Source organism: Lonchura striata, chromosome 35 (genome assembly GCF_050655825.1).
Source record: "Lonchura striata isolate lonStrDom1 chromosome 35, ASM5065582v1, whole genome shotgun sequence".
NCBI lineage: Eukaryota > Metazoa > Chordata > Aves > Passeriformes > Estrildidae > Lonchura > Lonchura striata.
This window is the reverse complement of record NC_140737.1, coordinates 925,630-951,430: the sequence shown is the minus strand read 5'-3', so window position 1 is coordinate 951,430 and position 25,801 is coordinate 925,630. Positions and strand designations below refer to the sequence as shown.

Sequence of the window (25,801 nt, the reverse complement as noted above, 5' to 3'; positions counted from 1 at the left end):
CGCGATATTTCGCCCGAAGCCGCGACGCCATCTTTATTCCGGGCACTTTTGCCCTTAACACACCGTTATTTTTTCCCCGCCTCTCGGTGAAATCTCGCGATATTTCGCCTTGAAGCCGCGCCGCCATCTTTGCTACGGGCGGATTTTGCCCTTCTGCCGCGCCCCGCTTCTCGCGGGAAATCTCGCGAGATCTCGCCGTGCCACGTTCCCGGGCTTTTGGGGGTACCGGCGCCTCCCCCAGAGGTTTTTGGGGGGAGTTTTGGGGGTTTTGAAGGGATTTTGGGGTGTTTTGGAGGGGCTGAGGGGCTGGCAAGGGTCAGAGGAAAGGATTGGGAGGGGTATTGGGGAGGCGGGGTGGGGGGTTGGGGGGTCCTGAGGGGGCTTTGAGTTGATTCGGGGTGTCCTGAGGGGATTTGGGGTGTCCTGAGGGGACTTGGGGAGGGTTTAAGGATCCTGAGGGGATTTAGAGATGCTGAGGGGATTTGGGGGATCTTGGAGTGACTTTTGGGGTTCCTGAGGGGGTTTTGGGGGATCCTGAAGGGATTTGGGGGATCCTGAGGGGATTTGGGGAGGGTTTAGAGATCCTGAGGGGGCTCTGAGGGGATTTGGGGTGCCCTGAGGGGATTTTGGGTTCCGTGAGGGAATTTTGGGGATCCTGAGGAGATTTTGGGGATCCTGAGGGAATTTTGGGTGCCCTGAATGGATTTTGGGTGCCTTGAGGAAATTTTGGGTGCCCTGAGAGAATTTTGAGTGCCATGAGGGAATTTTGGGTGCCCTGAATGGATTTTGGGTGCCCTGAATGGATTTTGGGTGCCCTGAGAGAATTTTGAGTGCCATGAGGGGGTTTTGGGGAACCTGAGGGGATTTTGGGGATCCTGAAGGAATTTTGGGTGCCCTGAGGGAATTTTGGGCACCCTGAGGGGTTTTGGGGTGTCTTGAAGGAATTTTGAGTGTCCTGAGGGGGTTTTGGGGATCCTGAGGGGGTTTTGGGGGTCCTGAGGGGGATTCTGAGGGAATTTTGGGGGTCCTGAGGGGATTTGGGGTAATTTTGGGGAACCTGAGAAAATTTTGGGTGCCCTGAGGGGATTTTGGGTGCCTTAAATGGATTTTGGGTGCCCTGAGTGGATTTTGGGGAGATCCTCAGGGGATTTTGAGTGTCCTGAGGGGATTTTGGGGATTCTGAGGGAATTTTGGGGGTCCTGAGGGAATTTTAGGTGCCCTGAGGGGATTTTGGGGATCCTGATGGAATTTTGGGTGCCCTGAGGCGATTTTAGACATCCTGATGGGGATTTTGGGTGTTTTTGGAATTTTTTTGGGGCGGCGGGGAGTGGATTTGAAAAACTCTTTTAAATCCTCATTTTTTTTTTATTTTTCTTTCTCTTCCAGGACCACCCCCCCCCAAAATTTGCCCCCCTCCTCCCATGGGGCTCCCCCTCCTCATCCTCACCCTGGGGGTGCTGCTGGGGCTTGGGGAGGGGCACCAGGACCACCCCCACCCCTATGGACCCCCCAAAACCCGCCCGGACACCGCCCAGGTGTGGCTGCAGGTGAGAAAAATACCCAAAAAACCACCCGAAATATCCCCCAAAACAGCCCAAAATCCTCCCTAAAAATGGACCTAAATATTCCCAAATTATTCCTGAAAAACGCCCTTAAATTGCTTAAAAATGTCTCGAAATATCCAAAAGTTTTTCAATGAAACGTCCTAAAATTCCTCCTCAAAAATGCCTTAAAATATTCTCCAAAAATAGCCTAAAGTGGCCCAAAATACACAAAAATTACCCCCCAAAAATACCCTGAAATATTTCCTAAAAATACCCCAAAACACCCTAAAATCCCAAAAAAAATGCCTCAAAATGCCCCAAAATACCCAAAACCCCCCCTAAAAATGGACCAAAATATTCCCAAATTATTCCCGAAAATTGTCCTGAAATTGCTTTAAAATATCCCAAAATATCCTCAAGTTTCTCAATAAAATGTCCTAAAATTTACCCCCAAAATGACCCAAAATGGCTTAAAATACTCTTAAAAAATAGTCTAAAGTGGCCCAAAATACACAAAAATTGTCTTAGAAAAATACCCAAAAATTCTCCCTAAAAAATGCTACAAAATGGCCTAAAAATGTCTCAAAATACCCAAAAAAATACCCTAAAATAACCTAAAATCCCCAAAAAAATGCCTCAAAATGCCCCAAAAGAGCCTAAAAATGGCCCTAAATACTCCCAAATAATTCCCAAAAAATGTCCTGAAATTGCTTAAAAATGTCCTAAAATATCCTAAAATTTCTCACTAAAATTCCCCATAAAAATGCTCTGAAATGGCCCAAAATGCCTTAAAATACTTTCTAAAAATAGCCTAAAATGGCCCAAAATACATGAAAAAAAATCTCCTTTTTATGCCCCCAAATTACATTTTTGTGCCTGAAATTCTTATTTTTTCACTCCCAAATTCCCGTTTTAACCCCCCAAATCCCCATTTTTCCCCCTAAAATTCTCATTTTTACACCCCAGATTCCCTTTTTTTCCCCCAAAATTCCCTTTTTGTGCCCCAAAACCCCTTTTAACCCCTTCAACACCCTTTTAACCCCTTCAACCCCAAATCCCCCTCTAAAATCCCCATTTTTCCCCCTAAAATTCTAATTTTTTCATCCCTAAACCCCCATTTTTTTTCCCAAAATTCCCTTTTTGTGCCCCCAAACCCCTTTTAACCCCTTCAAACCCCTTTTAACCCCTTCAACCCCATTGTAACCCTTTAAATCCCAATTTTCCCCCCAAACCCCCATTTCCCCCCCTAAAATCCCCATTTTATCCCCTAAAATTCTCATTTTTTCACCCCCAAACCCCCATTTTTTCCCCCAAAATTCCCTTTTTGTGCCCCCAAACCCCTTTTAACCCTTTCAACCCCCTTTTAACCCCTTCAACCCCATTTTAACCCCTTCAACCCCAAATCCCCCCCTAAAATCCCCATTTTATCCCCTAAAATTCTCATTTTTTCACCCCCAACCCCCGTTTTTTTTCCCCAAATCCCCGTTTTTCACCCCAAATTCCCCATTTTTCCCCCCCAGACGATGGGGGCGGCCCTGGGGGTGTCCCTGGCCCCCCACCTGGTGCTGCTCCTGCTCCCGGCCGATTCGGGGTCCCCCAAAATCCCTCTGGGACCCCATTTTAACCCTTTAAATCCCAATTTCCCCCCAAACCCCCATTTTAACCCCTTCAATCCCTTTTTTTTCCCCAAATCCCCATTTTTTCCCCACAAACTCCCCATTTTTTCACCCCAAATTCCCAATTTTTTCCCCAAAATTCCCTTTGTGCACCCCCAAATCCCTCCCGAGCCCCCCCAAACCCCTTTTAACCCCTTCAACGCCATTTCAACCCTTTAAATCCCAATTTTCCCCCCAAACCCCCATTTTAACCCCCCACATCCCCATTTTAACCCCTAAAATTCTCATTTTTTCACCCCCAAACCCCCATTTTTTTCCCCAAAATTCCCTTTTTGTGCCCCAAAACCCCTTCAAACCCCTTTTAACCCCTTCAACCCCAAATCCCCCCCTAAAATCCCCATTTTAACCCCTAAAATTCTCATTTTTTCCCCCCAATCCCCCATTTTTTTCCCCAAAATTCCCTTTTTGTGCCCCCAAACCCCTTTTAACCCCTTCAACCCCATTTTAACCCCTTCAACCCCATTTTAACCCCTTCAACCCCAAATCCCCCCCTAAAATCCCCATTTTAACCCCTAAAATTCTCATTTTTTCACCCCCAACCCCCCGTTTTTTTTCCCCAAATCCCCATTTTTCACCCCAAATTTCCCCATTTTTCCCCCCCAGAAGATGGGGGCGGCCCTGGGGGTGTCCCTGGCCCCCCACCTGGTGCTGCTCCTGCTCCCGGCGATTCGGGGTCCCCCAAAATCCCTCTGGGACCCCATTTTAACCCTTTAAATCCCAATTTCCCCCCAAACTTCCATTTTAACCCCTTCAACCCCATTTTTTTCCCCAAATCCCCATTTTTTCCCCACAAACTCCCCATTTTTTCACCCCAAATTCCAAATTTTTTCCCCAAAATTCCCTTTGTGCACCCCCAAATCCCTCCCGAGCCCCCCCAAACCCCTTTAACCCCTTCAACCCCATTGTAACCCTTTAAATCCCAATTTTCCCCCCAAACCCCCATTTCCCCCCCTAAAATCCCCATTTTTCCACCTAAAATTCTCATTTTTTCACCCCCAAACCCCCATTTTTTTCCCCAAAATTCCCTTTTTGTGCCCCCAAACCCCTTTTAACCCCTTCAAACCCCTTTTAACCCCTTCAATCCCCTTTTAACCCCTTCAACCCCATTTTAACCCCTTCAGCCCCAATCTCCCCTCTAAAATCCCCATTTTTCCCCCTAAAATTCTCATTTTTTCACCCCCAAACCCCCATTTTTTCCCCAAAATTCCTTTTTGTGCCCCCAAACCCCTTCAAACCCCTTTTAACCCCTTCAACCCCATTTTAACCCCTTCAACCCCAAATCCCCCCCTAAAATCCCCATTTTAACCCCTAAAATTCTCATTTTTTCACCCCCAACCCCCCGTTTTTTTTCCCCAAATCCCCGTTTTTCACCCCAAATTTCCCATTTTTTTCCCCCCAGACGATGGGGGCGGCCCTGGGGGTGTCCCTGGCCCCCCACCTGGTGCTGCTCCTGCTCCCGGCCGATTCGGGGTCCCCCCGGCGCCGGGGGCTGCTGCGGCTGCTGCTGAGCTTCGCTGCCGGGGGGCTGCTGGGCGACGCCTTCCTGCACCTCATCCCCCACGCCCTGGGTCTGTCACAGCCCCAGCACGGTTTTGGGGCGATTCGGGGCGATTTTGGGGCAGTTTGGGGCGATTCGGGGGGATTTTTGGACAATTTGGGGGCGGTTTTGGGGCGGTTACGTGTTGCTTCCGAGGGGGTTTGGGGTGGTTTTGGGGGGGTTTTGGGACACTCTGGGGTGATTTTGGGACATTTTGGGGTGATTTTGGGAGAATTTGAGGTGATTTTGGGACAGTTTGGGGCAATTTGGGGGGATTTTTGGACAATTTTGGGGGAGGTTACGTGATGGTTCCGAGGGGGTTTTGGGGGGGTTTGGGGTGGTTTTAGGGGGGTTTTGGGACACTCTGGGGTGATTTTGGGACACTTTAGGGTGATTTTGGGACACTTTGAGGTGATTTTGGGACAGTTTGGGGGGATTTTGGGAGAATTTGGGGTGATTTTGGGACACTTTAGGGTGATTTTGGGACATTTTGAGGTGATTTTGGGGCGATTTTGGGGGATTTTTGGACAATTTGGGGGTGGTTTTGAGGGGGGGTTGGGGTGGGTTTGTGGGGGGTTTGGGGTGGTTTTAGGGGGGTTTGGCATGGGTTTAGGGGGGTTTGGGACACTTTGGGGCGGTTTTGGGACACTTTAGGGTGATTTTGGGAGAATTTGGGGGGATTTTGGGAGAATTTGGGGGGATTTTGGGGCAGTTTGGGGCGATTCTGGGGGATTTTTGGACAATTTGGGGGAGGTTACGTGGTGGTTCCGAGGGGGTTTGCGGTGGTTTTGGGGGGGTTTGGGGTGGTTTTAGGGGGGTTTTGGGACACTCTGGGGTGATTTTGGGACACTTTAGGGTGATTTTGGGACACTTTAGGGAGATTTTGGGAGAATTTGGGGGGATTTTGGGGCGATTTTGGGGGATTTTTGGACAATTTGGGGGTGGTTTTAGGGGGGTTTGGGGTGGTTTTAGGGGGGTTTGGCATGGGCTTAGGGGGGTTTGGGACACTTTGGGGTGATTTTGGGACACTTTAGGGTGATTTTGGGACACTTTAGGGTGATTTTGGGAGAATTTGGGGGGATTTTGGGGCAGTTTGGGGCGATTCTGGGGGATTTTTGGACAATTTGGGGGAGGTTACGTGGTGGTTCCGAGGGGGTTTGCGGTGGTTTTGGGGGGGTTTGGGGTGGTTTTAGGGGGGTTTTGGGACACTCTGGGGTGATTTTGGGACACTTTAGGGTGATTTTGGGACACTTTAGGGAGATTTTGGGAGAATTTGGGGGGATTTTGGGGCGATTTTGGGGGATTTTTGGACAATTTGGGGGTGGTTTTAGGGGGGTTTGGGGTGGTTTTAGGGGGGTTTGGCATGGGCTTAGGGGGGTTTGGGACACTTTGGGGTGATTTTGGGACACTTTAGGGTGATTTTGGGACACTTTAGGGTGATTTTGGGAGAATTTGGGGGGATTTTGGGGCAGTTTGGGGCGATTCTGGGGGATTTTTGGACAATTTGGGGGAGGTTACGTGGTGGTTCCGAGGGGGTTTGCGGTGGTTTTGGGGGGGTTTGGGGTGGTTTTAGGGGGGTTTTGGGACATTTTGGGGTGATTTTGGGACACTTTGGGGTGATTTTGGGACACTTTAGGGTGATTTTGGGAGAATTTGGGGGGATTTTGGGGCGATTCTGGGGGATTTTTGGACAATTTGGGGGCGGTTTTGAGGGGGCGTTGGGGTGGTTTTAGGGGGGTTTGGCATGGGCTTAGGGGGGTTTGGGACACTTTGGGGTGATTTTAGGACACTTTGGGGGGATTTTGGGACACTTTGGGGTGATTTTGGGACACTTTAGGGTGATTTTGGGAGAATTTGGGGGGATTTTGGGGCAGTTTGGGGCGATTCGGGGCGATTTTTGGACAATTTGGGGGAGGTTACGTGGTGGTTCCGAGGGGGTTTTGGGGGGGTTTGGGGTGGTTTTAGGGGGGTTTTGGGACACTTTGGGGTGATTTTGGGACACTTTGGGGTGATTTTGGGACACTTTGAGGTGATTTTGGGAGAATTTGGGGGGATTTTGGGGCGATTCTGGGGGATTTTTGGACAATTTGGGGGCAGTTTTGGGGGGGGTTGGGGTGGGTTTGTGGGGGGTTTGGGTGGTTTTAGGGGGGTTTTGGGACATTTTGGGGTGATTTTGGGACAATTTGGGGTGATTTTGGGGCAGTTTTGGGACAGTTTGTGGCGGTTTGAGGGGGTTTGGGGACATTTTGGGGACACTGGGACAATTTTGGGTCATTTGGGGACAATTTTGGGACAATTTTTGTCCCCACAGCTCCCCACGATCACCACGAGGACCACGACCACGGTGAGAGCCTGGGGACACCTTGGGGACATTTTTGGGTCATTTGGGGACATTTTTGGGTCATTTGGGGACATTTTTGGGGGGGTGTGGGGCGGTTTTTAGGGGGTTGGGGACATTTTGGGGACACTGGGACACCTTGGGGACAATTTTGGGGCCATTTTGGGGCAATTTGGGGACAATTCTTGTCCCTGCAGGTCACCTTGAGGACCACGGCCACTCCCACCACGGCCACGGTGAGAGCCTGGGGACACTTGGGGACATTTTGGGGACATTTGGGGACATTTTTGGGTCACTTGATGTCATTTTTTGGTCATTTGGGGACATTTTTGGGACATTTGGGGACATTTTTGGGACACTTGATGGCATTTTTTGGTCATTTGGGGACATTTTTGGGGGATTTGGGGACATTTTTGGGGGATTTGGGATGGTTTTAGGGGCTTTGGGGACACTGGGACACCTTGGGGACACTTTGGGACATTTGGGGACATTTTAGGACACTTGGTGGCATTTTTGGGTCATTTTTGGACATTTTTGGGTCATTTTGGGGACATTTTGGGGGGCTTTGGGGTGGTTTTAGGGGGTTGGGGACATTTTGGGGACACTGGGACACCTCGGGGACAATTTTGGGACAATTTTGGGACAATTTGGGACAATTTTTGTCCCTGCAGGTCACCACGATCACCACGAGGACCACGGCCACTCCCACCACAGCCACGGTGAGAGCCTGGGGACATTTTGGGGACATTTTGGGACTTTTTGGGTCATTTGGAGCCAATTTGGGAACATTTGGAGCCATTTTTGGCCATTTGGAGCCATTTTTTTTCCATTTTTGGCCATATTGGTGCCACTTCTGTCCTTTTTTTCCCATTTTTGGCCATTTTTTGGCCATTTTTTGCCATTTTAATGCCATTTTTGCCATTTTTGCCACTTTGGTGCCATTTCTGTCCATTTTGGTGCCATTTTTGGCCTTTTTTTGCCATTTTTGCCCATTTTAATGCCACTTTAATGCAATTTTTTACCATTTCTCTCCATTTTTGCCCATTTTTTCCCATTTTTTTACCCATTTTTTGCCCATTTTTTTTCCCATTTTTGCCCATTTTTTTGCCCATTTTTTGCCCATTTTTTGCCCATTTTCTGCCATTTTCTCACCCTTGTAATGCCATTTCTTCCCATTTTTTTGCCCATTTTTTCCCATTTTTTCCCCATTTTCTTCTCCATTTTTTGCCATTTTTTCCCATTTTTGCCCATTTTTTCCCCATTTTTTTGCCCATTTTTTGCCATTTTTTTCCTATTTTTGCCCACTTTTTCCCATATTTTTGCCCTTTTTTTTGCCCATTTTTGCCCATTTTTTCCCCATTTTCTTCCCCATTTTTTGCCATTTTTTTCCCATTTTTCCCCATTTTTTCCCCATTTTTCCCCATTTTTTCACATTTTTTCCCATTTTCTGCCATTTTCTCATCCCTGTAATGCCATTTTTTCCCCATTTTTTCCCATTTTTCCCCATTTCCTCCCATTTCCCGCCATACCAATGCCGTTTTTTGACGTTGCTCTCACTTTTTCCCATTTTTTCCCCATTTTTTCCCATTTTTCCCCATTTTTTTCCCATTTTTCCCCATATTTCCCATTTTTTTGCCCATTTTTTCCCATTTTTTTGCCCATTTTTTGCCATTTTTTTCCCATTTTTCCCCATTTTTTTCCATTTTCTTCCCATTTTCTGCCATTTTCTCATCCCTGTAATGCCATTTTTTCCCCATTTTTTCCCCATTTTTGCCCATTTTTTTCCCATTTTTGCCCATCTTTTCCCATTCTTTTGCCCATTTTTTCCCCATTTTTTGCCATTTTTTTTCCCATTTTTTTTCCCATTTTTTTGCCCATTTTTGCCCATTTTTTCCCCATTTTCTTCCCCATTTTTTCCCATTTTTTCCCATTTTTTTTGCCCATTTTTGCCCATTTTTGCCCATTTTTTTTGCCCATTTTTGCCCAATTTTTTTCCCATTTTTTTCCATTTTTTTCCAATTTTTTCCCCATTTTTCCCCATTTTTCCCCATTTTTCCCCATTTTTTCCCATTTTTCCCCATTTTTTCCCATTTTTCCCCATTTTTCCCCATTTTCCCCATTTTTCCCCATTTTTCCCCACTTCCCGCCATTCCAATGCCGTTTTTCGCCGTTTTTCAACATTACTCTCACTTTTCCCCACTTTTCCCCATTTTTTCCCCATTTCCCGCCATTCCAATGCCGTTTTTTGCCATTTTTTGCCGTTTTTTGCCGTTTTTGGCGCTTTCTCTCACTTTTGCCCGTTTCCGCGGGTTTTCGCCCCGTTCCAGGCGCGGCGCTGCGCGTGGGGCTCTGGGTGCTCGCCGGCATCGTCGCCTTCCTGGCCGTGGAGCTGGCGGTGCGCCACGGCGGCGCCCACGGCCACGGTGCGTTTGGGGCGAAAAAACGCGATTTTGGGCAAAAACGGGGAAATGGGGGAAAAAACGGGGGAAAAAACGGGGAAAAAATGGGGATTTTTGGGGCAAAAACGGGGAAAAAAGGGGGTTTGGGGAGGGGGAAAATGGAGGGGGAAAATGGGGATTTTGGGCAAAAATGGGGGTTTGGGGGGAAAAATGGGGATTTTGGGCAAAAATGGGGAAAATGGGGGAAAAAACGGGGGAAAAATGGGGGGAAAATGGGGATTTTTGGGGCAAAAATGGGGGTTTGGGGGGAAAAACGGGGATTTTGGGAAAAAATGGGGAAAACGGGGGGAAATGGGGGAAAAAACAGGAAAATGGGAGTTTGGGGAGGGAAAAATGGGGATTTTGGGCAAAAACGGGGGTTTGGGTGGAAAAATGGCGATTTTGGGCAAAAACGGGGAAAATGGGGGAAAAAACGGGGGAAAAAACGGGGGGAAAATGGGGATTTTTGGGGCAAAAACGGGGAAAAAAGGGGGTTTGGGGAGGGAAAAATGGAGGGGGGAAAAATGGGGATTTTGGGCAAAAATGGGGGTTTGGGGGGAAAAATGGGGATTTTGGGAAAAAACGGGGAAAACGGGGGGAAAATGGGGGAAAAAACGGGGAGAAAATGGGGGGGAAATGGGGATTTTTGGGGCAAAAACAGGGAAAAAAGAGGGTTTGGGGAGGGAAAAATGGAGGGGGAAAAATGGGGGTTTGGGGGGAAAAATGGGGATTTTGGGCAAAAACGGGGAAAACGGGGATTGAGGAGGGAAAATAGGGAAAAAAATGGGGGAAAAACGGGAAAAATGGGGATTTTGGGGCAAAAATGGGGGTTTGGGGGGAAAAATGGGGATTTTGGGAAAAAACGGGGGAAAACGGGGGGAAATGGGGGAAAAAACGGGAAAATGGGAGTTTGGGGAGGGAAAAATGGGGATTTTGGGCAAAGAAAAAGGGGGTTTGGGGGGAAAAATGGGGATTTTGGGCAAAAATGGGGGTTTGGGGGGAAAAATGGGGATTTTGGGCAAAAACGGGGGAAACGGGGGAAAAAACGGGGAAAAAAACGGGGGGAAAATGGGGATTTTTGGGGCAAAAACAGGGAAAAAAGGGGGTTTGGGGAGGGAAAAATGGAGGGGAAAAATGGGGATTTTGGGCAAAAATGGGGGTTTGGGGGGAAAAACGGGGATTTTGGGAAAAAATGGGGGAAACGGGGAAATGGGGGAAAAAACGGGGAGAAAATGGGGGGGAAATGGGGATTTTTGGGGCAAAAACAGGGAAAAAAGAGGGTTTGGGGAGGGAAAAATGGAGGGGAAAAATGGGGATTTTGGGCAAAAATGGGGGTTTGGGGGAAAAATGGCGATTTTGGGAAAAAACGGGGAAAACGGGGAAATGGGGGAAAAAACGGGGAGAAAATGGGGGGAAATGGGGATTTTTGGGGCAAAAACAGGGAAAAAAGAGGGTTTGGGGAGGGAAAAATGGGGATTTTGGGCAAAAACGGGGGTTTGGGGGGAAAAATGGGGATTTTGGGAAAAAACGGGGAAAAAACGGGGAAAAAACGGGGGAAAAACGGGGGGAAAATGGGGATTTTTGGGGCAAAAACAGGGAAAAAAGAGGGTTTGGGGAGGGAAAAATGGAGGGGAAAAATGGGGATTTTGGGCAAAAATGGGGAAAACGGGGGAAAAACGGGGAAAAAAACGGGGGGAAAATGGGGATTTTTGGGGCAAAAATGGGGAAAAAAGGGGGTTTGGGGAGGGAAAAATGGAGGGGAAAAATGGGGATTTTGGGCAAAAATGGGGGTTTGGGGAGAAAAATGGGGATTTTGGGAAAAAACGGGGAAATTGGGGAAAAAACGGGGGAAAAATGGGGGGGAAATGGGGATTTTTGGGGCAATAACAGGGAAAAAAGGGGGTTTGGGGAGGGAAAAATGGAGGGGAAAATGGGGATTTTGGGCAAAAATGGGGGTTTGGGGGAAAAATGGCGATTTTGGGAAAAAACGGGGAAAACGGGGAAATGGGGGAAAAAACGGGGAGAAAATGGGGGGAAATGGGGATTTTTGGGGCAAAAACAGGGAAAAAAGAGGGTTTGGGGAGGGAAAAATGGGGATTTTGGGCAAAAACGGGGGTTTGGGGGGAAAAATGGGGATTTTGGGAAAAAACGGGGAAAAAACGGGGAAAAAACGGGGGAAAAACGGGGGGAAAATGGGGATTTTTGGGGCAAAAACAGGGAAAAAAGAGGGTTTGGGGAGGGAAAAATGGGGATTTTGGGCAAAGAAAAAGGGGGTTTGGGGAGGGAAAAATGGGGATTTTGGGCAAATACAGGGGTTTGGGGGGAAAAATGGGGATTTTGGGCAAAAACGGGGAAAATGGGGGAAAAAACGGGGAAAAAACGGGGGGAAAATGGGGGTTTTTGGGGCAAAAACAGGGAAAAAAGAGGGTTTGGGGAGGGAAAAGTGGAGGGGGAAAAATGGGGATTTTGGGCAAAAATGGGGGTTTGGGGAGAAAAATGGGGATTTTGGGCAAAAACGGGGAAAATGGGGGAAAAAACGGGGGAAAAATGGGAGTTTGGGGAGGGAAAAATGGGGATTTTGGGCAAAAACAGGGGTTTGGGGGGAAAAACGGTGATTTTGGGCAAAAACGGGGAAATGGGGGAAAAAACGGGGGGGAAATGGGGGGGAAATGGGGATTTTTGGGGCAAAAGCAGGGAAAAAAGAGGGTTTGGGGAGGGAAAAATGGAGGGGGAAAATGGGGATTTTGGGCAAAAATGGGGGTTTGGGGGGAAAAACGGGGAAAAACACGGGGGGAAAATGGGGATTTTTGGGGCAAAAATGGGGGTTTGGGGGGAAAAACGGGGATTTTGGGAAAAAATGGGGAAAACGGGGGGAAATGGGGGAAAAAACAGGAAAATGGGAGTTTGGGGAGGGAAAAATGGGGATTTTGGGCAAAAACGGGGGTTTGGGTGGAAAAATGGCGATTTTGGGCAAAAACGGGGAAAATGGGGGAAAAAACGGGGGAAAAATGGGGGGGAAATGGGGATTTTTGGGGCAAAAACGGGGAAAAAAGGGGGTTTGGGGAGGGAAAAATGGAGGGGGGAAAATGGGGATTTTGGGCAGAAATGGGGGTTTGGGGGGAAAAATGGGGATTTTGGGCAAAAATGGGGGTTTGGGGGGAAAATGGTGATTTTGGGCAAAAACGGGGAAAACGGGGGGAAATGGGGGAAAAAACGGGAAAATGGGAGTTTGGGGAGGGAAAAATGGGGATTTTGGGCAAAGAAAAAGGGGGTTTGGGGGGAAAAATGGGGATTTTGGGCAAAAACGGGGGTTTGGGGGGAAAAATGGGGATTTTGGGCAAAAACGGGGGTTTGGGTGGAAAAATGGCGATTTTGGGCAAAAATGGGGAAAATGGGGATGGGGAGGGGGGAATGGGGGAAAAATGGGGAAAAAAATGGGGAAAAATGGGAGTTTGGGGAGGGAAAAATGGGGATTTTGGGCAAAAACGGGGGTTTGGGAAGAAAAACGGCGATTTTGGGCAAAAACGGGGATTGGGGAGGGAAAATGGGGAAAAAAACGGGGGAAAAATGGGGATTTTTGGGGCAAAAACAGGGAAAAAAGGGGGTTTGGGGAGGGAAAAATGGAGGGGGGAAAATGGGGATTTTGGGCAAAGAAAAAGGGGGTTTGGGGGGAAAAATGGCGATTTTGGGCAAAAACAGGGAAAACGGGGATTGGGGACGGAAAATGGGGATTTTTGGGGCAAAAACAGGGAAGGAAGGGGGAAAAAAACGGGGGGAAATGGGGATTTTTGGGAGAATTTGGGTGGATTTTGGGCTGCATTTAGAGAATTTGGGATTTTGGGCTGAATTTTCGGGATTTTGGGCTGGATTTGTGGGATTTTGGGGTTTTAGGATTTCGGGCTGGATTTTGGGCTGGATTTGTGGGATTTTGGGGTTTTTTTGTGATTTCGGGCTGGATTTTGGGTGGATTTTGGGCCGGATTTTTGGGATTCTGGTTTTTTTTTGGATTTTGGGTTTCTTGGGCCGGATTTTTGGGATTTTGGGCCAGATTTTGGGGATTTTGGGTTTCTTGGGCCGGATTTTTGGGATTTTGGGGTAGATTTGTGGGATTTTGGGCTGGATTTAGAGGATTTGGGGGTTTTGGACTGGATTTTTGGGATTTTGGGTGGATTTTGGGCCAGATTTTTGGGATTTTGGGGTTTTTTTGTGATTTCAGGGTGGATTTTGGGCCGGATTTTTCGGATTCTGGGTTTTTTTGGGATTTTGGGTTTCTTGGGGCGGATTTTTGGGATTTTGGGCCGGATTTTGGGGATTTTGGGGTAGATTTGTAGGACTTGGGGCTGGATTTCAAGGATTTTGGGTTTTTTGGGCCGGATTTTTGGGATTTTGGGCCAGATTTTGGGGATTCTGGTTTTTTTTGGGATTTTGGGTTTCTTGGGCCGGATTTTTGGGATTTCGGGTGGATTTTGGGGTAGATTTGTGGGACTTGAGGCTGGATTTTTTGGATTTTGGGTTTTTTTGGGCCGGATTTTTGGGATTTCGGGCTAGATTTGTAGGACTTGGGGCTGGATATTTTGGATTTTTTGGGCCGGATTTTTGTGATTTTGGTGTAGATTTGTGGGACTTGAGGCTGGTTTTTTTTGGATTTCGGGTTTTTTGGGCTGGATTTTTGGGATTTCGGTGTAGATTTGTGGGACTTGAGGCTGGTTTTTTTTGGATTTTGGGTTTTTGGGCTGGATTTTTGGGATTTCGGTGTAGATTTGTGGGACTTGAGGCTGGTTTTTTTTGGATTTCGGGTTTTTTGGGCCGGATTTTCGGGATTTCGGGTGGATTTTGGGGTAGATTTGTGGGACTTGAGGCTGGATTTTTTGGATTTTGGGTTTTTTGGGCTGGATTTTTGGGATTTTGGGCCGGATTTTTGTGATTTTGGGGTAGATTTGTGGGACTTGGGGCTGGATTTTTTGGATTTTGGGTTTTCTGGGCCGGATTTTTGGGATTTCGGGCTGGATTTTGGGGATTTCGGGGTAGATTTGTGGGACTTGAGGCTGGATTTTTTGGATTTCGGGTTTTTTGGGCCGGATTTTTGTGATTTTGGGGTAGATTTGTGGGACTTGGGGCTGGATTTTTTGGATTTCGGGTTTTTTGGGCCGGATTTTTGGGATTTTGGGGTAGATTTGTGGGACTTGAGGCTGGTTTTTTTTGGATTTTGGATTTTTTGGGCCGGATTTTTGTGATTTTGGCCTGGATTTGGGGTTGATTTTGGGACTTGGGGCTGGATTTCAAGGATTTTGGGTTTTTTGGGCCGGATTTTGGGGATTCTGGTTTTTTTTGGGATTTTGGGTTTCTTGGGCCGGATTTTTGGGATTTTGGGGTAGATTTGTGGGACTTGAGGCTGGATTTTTTGGATTTTGGATTTTTTGGGCCGGATTTTTGGGATTTCGGGTGGATTTCGGGGTAGATTTGTGGGACTTGAGGCTGGATTTTTTGGATTTCGGGTTTTCTGGGCCGGATTTTTGGGATTTCGGGTGGATTTTGTCCCTTTCTGGCCCCCAGCCCCCAAATCCAAGCACAGCTCCAGCGAGGACGAGGCCGACGGCGACGCCCAAGGGACCAAGGGGACAAAAGCCACCGGGGCCACCGGGGCCACCAAGGCCACCAGGAGCCGGCGCGGGAGGAGCTCGGACAGGGACAGGGCAGGTCAGGGGATTTTGGGGCGATTTCGGGGGATTTGGGGACATTGGGGGATTTTGGGGGGATTGGGGATTTTGGGGGATTTGGGGACACTGGGGGATTTGGGGGGATTTTGGGGACATTGGGGGATTTTGGGGATTTTGGGGACATTGGGGGATTTTGGGGATTTTGGGGACATTTGGGGATTTTGGGGGATTTGGGGACATTGGGAAGGATTTGGGACTTTTGGGGGATTTGGGGACATTTGGGGATTTTGGGGGGATTTGGGGACTTTGGGGGATTTGGGGATTTTGGGAACATTTGGGGGATTTGGGGACATTGGGGGATTTTGGGGGATATTGGGACATTTGGGGATTTGGGGATTTTGGGGCGATTTCGGGGGATTTGGGGACATTTGGGGATTTGGGGATTTTGGGGGCATTGGGGGATTTTGGGACATTGAGGGATTTGGGGATTTTTGGGACATTGAGGGATTTGGGGATTTTTGGGACATTGAGGGATTTGGGGATATTGGGAAGGATTTGGGACTTTTGGGGGATTTGAGGTCATTTGGGGATTTTGGGACAATTGCGGATTTTGGGGGATTTGGGGACATTTGGGACATTGGGAAGGATTTGGGACTTTTGGGGGAATTTGGGACATTTGGGACTTTTGGGGGAATTTGGGACATTTGGGGATTTTGGGGGATTTGGGACATTTGGGACATTGGGAAGGATTTGGACTTTGGGGGGATTTGGGGACATTGGGGGATTTTGGGAGATATTGGGACATTTGGGGATTTTGGGGACATTGGGGACATTGGGAAGGATTTGGGACTTTTGGGGGATTTGGGGTCATTTGGGGATTTTGGGGGATATTGGGGATTTTGGGGGGATTTGGGGACATTGGGAAGGATTTGGGACTTCTGGGGGATTTGGGGACATTTGGGGATTTTGGGGGATTTGGGACATTGGGGACATTGGGAAGGATTTGGGACTTTGGGGGGATTTGGGGACATTTGGGGATTTTGGGACAATTGCGGATTTTGGGGGGGATTTGGGGATATTTGGGGATTTTGGGGGATATTGGGACATTGAGGGATTTGGGGATTTTGGGGACATTTGGGGGATTTGGGGACATTGGGGACATTGGGAAGGATTTGGGACTTTTGGGGGATTTGAGGTCATTTGGGACTTTTGGGGGATATTGGGACATTTGGGGATTTTGGGATTTTGGGGACATTGAGGGAATTGGGGGCATTGGGGACATTGGGAAGGATTTGGGACTTTGGGGGGATTTGGGGACATTTGGGGATTTTGGGGACATTTGGGGGATTTGGGGACATTTGGGACATCGGGAAGGATTTGGGATTTTTGGGGGATTTGGGGACATTTGGGGATTTTGGGGGGATTGCGGATTTTGGGGGGATTTTGGGGGATTTGGGGACATTTGGGGGATTTGGGAACATTTGGGGGATTTGGGACAATTGGGGAGATTTGGGGATTTTGGGGACATTTGGGGGATTTTGGGGACAATTGTGGGATTTGGGACTCTGGGGACTTTAGGAATATTTGGGGGATTTCGGAACTTTTGGGGGATTTGGGGACATTTGGGGATTTGGGGACATTTGGGACATTGGGAAGGATTTGGGACTTTTGGGGGATTTGGGGACATTGGGGGATTTGGGACTTTTGGGGAATTTGGGGTCATTTGGGGATTTTGGGGGGATATTGGGACATTGAGGGATTTGGGGATTTTGGGGACATTTGGGGATTTGGGGACATTTGGGACATCAGGAAGGATTTGGGACTTTTGGGGGATTTGGGGATTTTGGGACAATTGCGGATTTTGGGGGGATTTTGGGGGATTTGGCGACATTTGGGGATTTTGGGGGATATTGGGACATTTGGGGACTTTGGGGATTTTGGGGGATTTGGGGGCAATTTCAGGGTGACTTTGGGGTGATTTTGAGGCTGATTTTGGGGTGACTTTGGGCTGATTTTGGGGATAATTTTGGGCTGATTTTGGGGTAACTTTTGGGCGTTTTAGGGGTGATTTTGGGCTGATTTTGGGGTGATTTTAGGGGTGACTTCAGCCTATTTTAAGCCGACTTTGGGCCGAATTTAAGATGAATTTCAGGGTGATTTTGGGTAACTCCAGGATAATTTTGGGGTAACTTCAGGGCGCTTTAGGGCTGATTTTGGGGTAACTCCGGGACAATTTTGGGGCTGATTTTGGGGTAACTTCAGCCTATTTTAAGCCGACTTTGGGCCAAATTTACGACCGATTTTCGGGATAATTTCAGGGTGATTTTGGGGTAACTCCAGGCCAATTTTGGGCTGATTTTGGGGTGACTTCAGCCTATATTAAGCCGACTTTGAGCCGAATTTACGGCCGATTTCCGGGATAATTTCAGGGTGACTTTGGGGTAACTCCGGGCTGATTTGGGTCTGATTTTGGGGTGACTTTGGGCTGATTCTGGGGATCATTTTGGGCTGATTTTGGGGTAACTTCTGGGTGTTTTAGGGGTGATTTTGGGGATGATTTTGAGCCTGATTTTGGGCTGATTTTGGGGTTGATTTTGGGGTAACTTCAGGCTATTTTAAGCCGACTTTGGGCCGAATTTACAACCGATTTTCGGGATAATTTCAGGGTGATTTTGGGGTAACTCCGGGCCAATTTTGGGGCTGATTTTGGGGTAACTTCAGCCTATTTTAACCCAACTTTGGGCCGAATTTACGGCCGATTTCCGGGATAATTTCAGGGTGATTTTGGGGTAACTCCGGGACAATTTTGGGCTGATTTTGGGATAACTCCAGGGTGTTTTACGGCTTATTTTGAGATCATTTTGGGGCTGAATTTGGGGTAACTTTTGGGCGTTTTAGGGGTGATTTTGGGCTCATTTTGGGGCTGATTTTGGGCTGATTTTGGGGTAACTTCAGCCTATTTTAAGCCGACTTTGGGCCAAATTTACGACCAATTTTCGGGATAATTTCAGGGTGATTTTGGGGTAACTCTGGGCCGATTTGGGTCTGATTTTGGGGTAACTTCAGCCTATTTTAAGCCGACTTTTGGCCGAATTTAGTACCTATTTCAGGGTGATTTTGGGGTAACTCTGTGACAATTTTGGGGTAACTTCAGCCTATTTTAAGCCAACTTTGGGCCGAATTTACGGCCAATTTCAGGGTGATTTTGGGGTAACTCCGGGCCGATTTTGGTCTGATTTTGGGTGTTTTTTTTTACATTTTCGGGGCGCAGGCATGGCGGCCTCGGGTTACCTGAACCTGGCGGCCGACGCGGCGCACAACTTCACGGACGGGCTGGCGCTGGGCGCGGCGTTCTGGGCGGGTCCGGCGCGGGGCGCGCTGACGGCGCTGTCGGTGCTGCTGCACGAGCTGCCCCACGAGCTGGGCGACGTGGCGCTGCTGCTGCGCGCCGGCTGCTCCAAGAGACAGGTGGGGGAAAAATGGGGGGAATGGGGGGGATGGGGGGAAAAAAAAGAAAAATGGGGGGAAATGGGGGGAAGAATGGGGGGGAATGGGGGGAAAAAATGGGGGAAAAATGGGGGAAAAATGGGGGGAATGGGGGAAAATGGGGGGAAATGGGGGGAAAAATGGGGGAAATTGGGGGGGAATGGGGGGGAAATGGGGGGAATGGAGGGAAATTGGGGAAAAAATGGGGGGAGAAATGGGGGAAATGGGGGGAAAAATGGGAAAAATGGGGGGAAAATGGGGGGGAAATAGGGAAAAATGGGGAGGGAAATGGGGGAACATTGGAGGGGAAATGGGGGAGGAATGGGAAAAATGGGGGGAAAAATAGGGGGAAATGGGGGGAATGGGGGAAAAATGGGGAGGAATGGGGGAAAATGGGGGGGAATGGGGGAAAAAATGGGCGGGAAATGCAGGGAAAAATAGGGAAAAATGGGGAAAAATTGGGGAGAATGGGGGTAAAAAATAGGGAAAAATGGGGGGAAATGGGGGCGAGAAATGGGGGAAAATGGGGGGGAAATAGGGGGAAAAAATAGGGGAACATTGGGGGGGAAATGGGGAAAAATAGGGGGGAAATTGGGGAAAACATGGGGGGGAAATGGGGAAAAATGGGGGAAAAAATGGGGGGGAAATTGGGGAAAAATGGGGGAAAAAAAGGGGGGAAAATGGGGGAAAAACGGGGAAATGGGGGGAAAATAGGGGGAAATGGAGGGGAATGGGGAAAATGGGGGGGAATGGGGGAAATGGGGGGAAAAATGGGGGAAAATTGGGGAGAATGGGGGGGAAATGGGGGAAATGGGGGGGAAAATGGGGGGGAAATGGGGGAAAAATGGGGGGGAATGGGGGGAAAAATAGGGGGAAGAATGGGGGGAAATGGGGGGAAAATGGGGGGAAAATGGGGGGAAATGGGGGAAAAAATGGGGGAAAAAATAGAAAAATGGGGAGAAATGGGGGAAATAGGGGAAAAATAGGGGGGAATGGGGGGGAAATAGGGAAAAATGGGGGAAATGGGGGGAAAATTGGGGAAATGGGGGAAAATGGGGGGGAAATGGGGGAAAAAAAAGAAAAATGGGGGAAAATGGGGGGGAAATGGGGAAAATGGGGGGAAAATGGGGGAAATAGGGAAAAATGGGGGGAAATGGGGGGAAAATTGGGGAAAAATAGGGGGAAATGGGGGGAAAATGGGGGAAATGGGGGGAAAATGTGGGGGGAAATGGGGGAAAAATGGGGGAATGGGGGGAAAAATGGGGGAAATGGAGGGGGAAATATGGGGGAAAATTGGGGGGGAATGGAGGAAAAAATGGGGGAAAAATGGGGAGAAATGGGGGAAAAATTGGGGGGGAAATAGGGGGAAAAATAGGGAAAAATGGGGGGGGAATGGGAGAAATTGGGGGGAAATGGGGGGAAAATTGGGGGGGAATGGGGGTGAAATTGGGAAAAAATGGGGGGAAAAATAGAGAAATGGGGGAAAATTGGGGGGAAAAATAGGGGGGAATGGGGGGGAAATGGGAAAAATGGGGGGAAATGGGGAAAATGGGGGGAAATGGGGGAAAATGGGGGGAAAAATGGGGAGGAATGGGGGAAAAATGGGGGGGAATGGGGAAAATGGGGGGGAAATGGGGGAAATAGGGAAAAATGGGGGGAAATTGGGGGGAAAATTGGGGAAAAATAGGGGGGAATGGGGGGAAAATGGGGGGGAAATTGGGGGAAAAAATGGGGGGAAAATGGGGGGGAAATGGGGGGAAAAATGGGGGGAGAAATGGGGGGAAATGGGGGGGAAATTGGGAAAAAATGGGGGGAAAAATGGGGGGGAAATGGGGGAAAAAATTGGGGGGAAATGGGGGGGAATGGGGGGAAAAATGGGGGGAAATGGGGGAAAAAATGGGGGAAAAATAGGGGGAAGAATGGGGGGGAATGGGGGGAAAATGGGGGGAAAAATGGAGGAAAAAATAGAAAAATGGGGAGAAATGGGGGAAAAAATGGGGGGAAAAATGGGGGGAAATGGGGGAAAAAATGGGGGGAATAGGGGGAAAAATGGGGGAGAAAATGGGGAAAATTGGGGAAAAATAGGGGGGAATGGGGGGGAAATAGGGAAAAATGGGGGGAAATGGGGGAAAAATGGGGAAAATAGGGGAAAATGGGGGGAAATGGGGGAAAAAAACAGTCCATCCCAGTCCCTCCCAGTCCCTCCCAGTCCCAGTTTATCCCAGTCCCTCCCAGTCTCTTCCAGTCCCAGTTTATAACAGTCCATCCCAGTCCATTCCAGTCCCTCCCAGTCCCAGTTTATCCCAGTTTATCCCAGTCCCTCCCAGTCTATCCCAGTCCCAGTCCATCCCAGTCCCTCCCAGTCCCAGTCCCCCCAGTCCCTCCCAGTCCATCCCATTCCCAGTCCCTCCCATTCCCAGTCCCCCAGTCCATCCCAGTCCCCCCCATTCCCAGTCCCAGTCCCAGTCTCCCCAGTCCCCCCATTCCCAGTCCCAGTCCCAGTCCCCCAGTCCATCCCAGTCCCAGTCCCCCAGTCCCTCCCAGTCCCAGTCCCCCCAGTCCCCCCAGTCTCCCCCATTCCCAGTCCCTCCCATTCCCAGTCCCCCCAGTCCCCCCCATTCCCAGTCCCCCCAGTCCATCCCAGTCTCCTCGCAGGCCCTGCTGCTGCAGCTGCTGACGGCGCTGGCGGCCGTGGCGGGCTCCGCCTGCTCCCTGCTGGCCGAGGGCTCCGGCGCCGCCGGCGCCATGGCCGCCATCTTGCCCTTCACCGCCGGCGGCTTCATCTACCTGGGCACGGTGTCGGTGCTGCCCGAGATCCTCGGCCACGCCGGCGCCGGCCCGGCGCTGCTGCAGCTCCTGGCGCTGCTGGCCGGCGTGGCCATGATGCTGCTGATCGCCCTCTACGAGTAGGAATTCCCGGATTTGCCCCGAATTCCCGGGAAATCGGGGAAATGGGTGAAATGGGCCCGGCCGGGTCACCCCCCCCGCTGTGGGATGGGGAATGGTACGGTCCGGTGGGGGGGGGGTGTCGTTGGGGAGTTGGGAGGGGGAAATGGCGGAAAATGGGGAAAATGGCGGAAAATGGGGAAAATGGCGGAAAATGGCGGAAAATGGGGATTTTGGGGAAAATGGCGGAAAATTGGGGTTTGGGGGAAAATGGCGGAAAATGGGAATTGGGGGGAAAATGGGGATTTTGGGGGGAAAATGGGGATTTTGGGGGGAAAATGGCGGAAAATGGGGATTTTGGATTGGAGGGGGAAAATGGCGGAAAATGGGGATTGGGGGGAAAATGGGGAAAATGGCAGAAAATGGGGATTGGGGGAAAATGGCGGAAAATGGGGATTGGGGGGAAAATGGGGGAAAATGGAGATTTTGGGGAAAATGGCGGAAAATGGGGATTGGGGGGAAAATGGGGATTTTGGGGAAAATGGCGGAAAATTGGGGTTTGGGGGAAAATGGCGGAAAATGGGGATTGGGGGAAAATGGCGGAAAATGGGGATTGGGGGGAAAATGGGGGAAAATGGAGATTTTGGGGAAAATGGCGGAAAATTGGGGTTGGGGGGAAAATGGCGGAAAATGGGGATTGGGGGGAAAATGGGGGAAAATGGAGATTTTGGGGAAAATGGCGGAAAATTGGGGTTGGGGGGAAAATGGCGGAAAATGGGGATTGGGGGGAAAATGGGGGAAAATGGCGGAAAATGGGGATTGGGGGGAAAATGGCGGAAAATGGGGATTGGGGAAAATGGGGGAAAATGGGGAAAATGGGGGAAAATGGCGGAAAATGGGGATTGGGGGGAAAATGGCAATTTGAGGGGGAAAATGGCGGAAAATGGGAATTTTGGGGGTTGGAGGGGGAAAATGGCGGAAAATGAGAATTTTTGGGGGGAAAATGGCGGAAAATGGGGATTTTGGGGGGGAAATGGCGGAAAATGGGAATTTTGGGGATTGGAGGGGGAAAATGGCGGAAAATGGGGATTTGGGGCAGAAAATGGGGATTGGGGGGGGAAAATGGCGGAAAATGGGAATTTCGGGGGGAAAATGGCGGAAAATGGGAATTTTTGGGGATTGGAGGGGGAAAATGGCAGAAAATGGGAATTTTGGGGGGGAAATGGCGGAAAATGGGGATTTGGGGGGAAAATGGCGGAAAATGGGAATTTGGGGATTTGGGGATTGGAGGGGGGAAAGCGGCTCGAGAAAATGGGAAATTTGGGAAAATCGGCCCGGAAAGAATTGGGAAATTTGGGAGAATTAGCTCCAAATAATTGGGAAATTTGGGGTTTTGGAGGGGAAAAAATTGGCCTGAAAAAATGAGAAATTTGGGAGAATCAGCCCGAAAAAAATGGGAAATTTGGGGTTTTGGAGGGAAAAAATCGACCTGAAGAAATGGGGAATTTGGGAAAATCGGCCTGGAAAAAATTGGGAAATTTGGGAGAATCAGCACAAAATAAATGGGAAATTTGGGAGAATCAGCCCAAAAAAAATGGGAATTTGGGAGTTTGGAGGGAAAAAATCGGCCTGAAGAAATGGGGAATTTGGGAAAATCAGCCCGAAAAAAATTGGAAAATTTGGGGTTTTGGAGGGAAAAAATCGGCCCGAAAAAATGGGAAATTTGGGGTTTTGGAGGTAAAAAATCATCCCGAAAAAAATGGAAAATTTGGGGTTTTAGACCTAAAACCTCACCCCATAAAAATGGAAAATTCGGGATTTTGGAACGGGAATTTTGGGGGGTTTTTTTGGAATTTCTGGAGTTTTTTAATCATTTTTGATGGCGTGGTGGCAAATCATGAATAAAACATGAGGATGAGGAGGAGACGAGTGCGTGGATGAATTTGGGGTGAAAAATGGGGATTTTGGGAAAAAAATGGGGATTTGGATAAAAAAATGGGGATTTTGGGGTTTTGGAATGGGAATTTTGGGGTTTTTTGGGAAAAAAACGGGGGGAAAATCAAAAAAAAATGGAAAAAATCCAAGGAAATGCAGGTGCTGGAAGAACTTTTTATTAATTTGGGACATTTTGGGGACATTTGGGGATTTTGGGGACATTTGGGGATTTGGGGACATTTGGGGACATTTTGGGATTTAGGAAAATTTGGGGATTTGGGGACATTTTGGGATTTAGGAAAATTTGGGGATTTGGGGACATTTTGGGGACGATTTTGGGATTTGGGGACGGATTTTGGGGTCAATTTTTGGGATTTTGGGGTTGGATTTTGGGGCCATTTTCTGGGATTTCAGGCTGGTTTTGGGGTCGGATTTTGGGGTCAAATTTTGGGATTTTGGGGCTGGATTTTGGGGCCATTATTTGGAATTTGGGGGCTGGAATTTGATGTCAGTTTATGGAGTTTGGGGCTGGATTTTGGCGCCATTATTTGCGATTTTGGGACCATGTTTTGGGATTTGGGGCTGGATTTTGGGGCCATTCTTTGGGATTTTGGGGCCATTCTTTGGGATTTTGGGGCCATTCTTTGGGATTCAGGGCTGGAATTTGGGGCCATTCTTTGGGATTTTGGGGCTGGATTTTGGCGCCATTTTGTGGGATTCGCGGCTGGATTTTGGGGCCGTTCTTTCGGATATTGGGGCTGGAATTTGGGGCCATTCTTTGGGATTTTGGGGCCATTCTTTGGGATTTTGGGGCTGGATTTTGGGGACGTTCTTTGGGATTTGGAACTGAATTTTGGGGCCATTTTGGAGGATTTGGGGCTGGATTTTGGGGCCATTTTGTGGGAATTGGGGCTGGATTTTGGGGTCATTCTTTGGGATTTTGGGGCTGGATTTTGGCGCCATTTTGTGGGATTTTGGGGCTGGATTTTGGGGCCATTCTTTGGGATTTTGGGGCTGGAATTTGGGGTCGTTTTTTGGGATTTTGGGGCTGGAATTTGGGGCCGTTCTTTGGGATTTTGGGGCTGGAATTTGGGGGCCATTTTTTGGGATTTGGGGCGGGATTTTGGGGGCATTCTTTGGGATTTTGGGGCTGGAATTTGGGGCAATTCCACGGGATTTTGGGGCTGGATCTTGGGGCCATTTTGGGGGATTCGGGGCTGGAATTTGGGGCCATTCTTTGGGATTTTGGGGCTGGATTTTGGGGCCATTTTCTGGGATTCGGGGCTGGAATTTGGGGCCATTTTCCGGGTACTCGGGGCTGGATTTTGGGGCCATTCTCTGGGATTTTGGGGCTGGATTTTGGGGCCATTTTCCGGGTACTCGGGGCTGAATTTTGGGGCCATTCTTTGGGATTTGGAACTGGAATTTGGGGCCATTCTTTGGGATTTTGGGGCTGGATCTTGGGGCCATTCGTTGGGATTTCGGGGCTGGATTTTGGGGCCATTTTGGGGGATTTGGGGCTGGATTTTGGGGCCATTCTTTGGGACTTGGGGCTGGATTTTGGGGCCATTCTTCGGGATTTTGGGGCTGGATTTTGGGGCCATTTTCCGGGTACTCGGGGCTGGATTTTGGGGCCATTTTGGGGGATTCGGGGCTGGAATTTGGGGCCATTTTTTGGGATTTGGAACTGGAATTTGGGGCCGTTCTTTGGGATTTTGGGGCTGGATTTTGGGCCCGTTTTTGGGGATTTTGGCGCTCAGAGCACGCCGCGCTCGGCGCGGGCGCGGCCGAGCTTCATCCCGCGGATGATGAGGACGGTGCCCGCGGCGATGCCCACGATGCCCACGGCCAGCCCCAGGGCGGAGTTTGGGGCAAATTCAGGGGATTTTGGGGCTGGGTTTGGGGCTGGGTTTTGGGGCCATTCTTTGGGATTTGGGGCTGGTTTTCAGGAAACATTTTGGGGTCATTTTGAGGGATTTTGGGGCTGGATTTCAGGAAACATTTTGGGGTCATTTTGAGGGATTTTGGGGCTGGATTTCAGGAAACATTTTGGGGTCATTTTGCAAGGTTTTGCACACATTTATCTGAGATATTTTGCAGGATTTGGGGCTGGGTTTTGGGGGAAAATTTTGGGATTTTGGGGCTGGATTTTGGCGCCATTTTGTGGGATTTGGGGCTGGATTTTGGGGCCGTTCTTTGGGATTTTGGGGCTGGAATTTGGGGCCGTTCTTTGGGATTTTGGGGCTGGAATTTGGGGCAATTCCACGGGATTTTGGGGCTGGAATTTGGGGCCGTTCTTTGGGA

The 25,801-nt window shown here is 49.1% G+C and overlaps 1 protein-coding gene across 3 annotated transcripts; it reads left to right on the top strand.

Annotated features, from left to right (window-relative positions):
- The first annotated feature begins 108 nt into the window (after positions 1-108).
- On the top strand, positions 109-22,040 carry SLC39A7 (solute carrier family 39 member 7). 3 transcript variants are annotated; one of them, XM_085565187.1, is made up of 10 exons: positions 112-222; positions 1,387-1,547; positions 4,620-4,788; positions 7,069-7,101; positions 7,293-7,331; positions 7,767-7,814; positions 9,423-9,518; positions 15,087-15,230; positions 18,462-18,658; positions 21,332-22,040. In XM_085565187.1, exons 2-10 carry the CDS (start codon positions 1,422-1,424, stop codon positions 21,584-21,586), a joined length of 1,107 nt encoding a protein of 368 aa, XP_085421313.1. In that variant the 5' UTR covers positions 112-222; positions 1,387-1,421; the 3' UTR covers positions 21,587-22,040. The 3 variants fall into 3 exon arrangements, with proteins under 3 accessions (XP_085421315.1, XP_085421313.1, XP_085421314.1); XM_085565188.1 differs by having other exon boundaries at positions 192-243; positions 21,332-21,839; XM_085565189.1 differs by lacking the exon at positions 9,423-9,518 and having other exon boundaries at positions 109-222; positions 21,332-21,838.
- Positions 22,041-25,801: the final 3,761 nt, after the last annotated feature.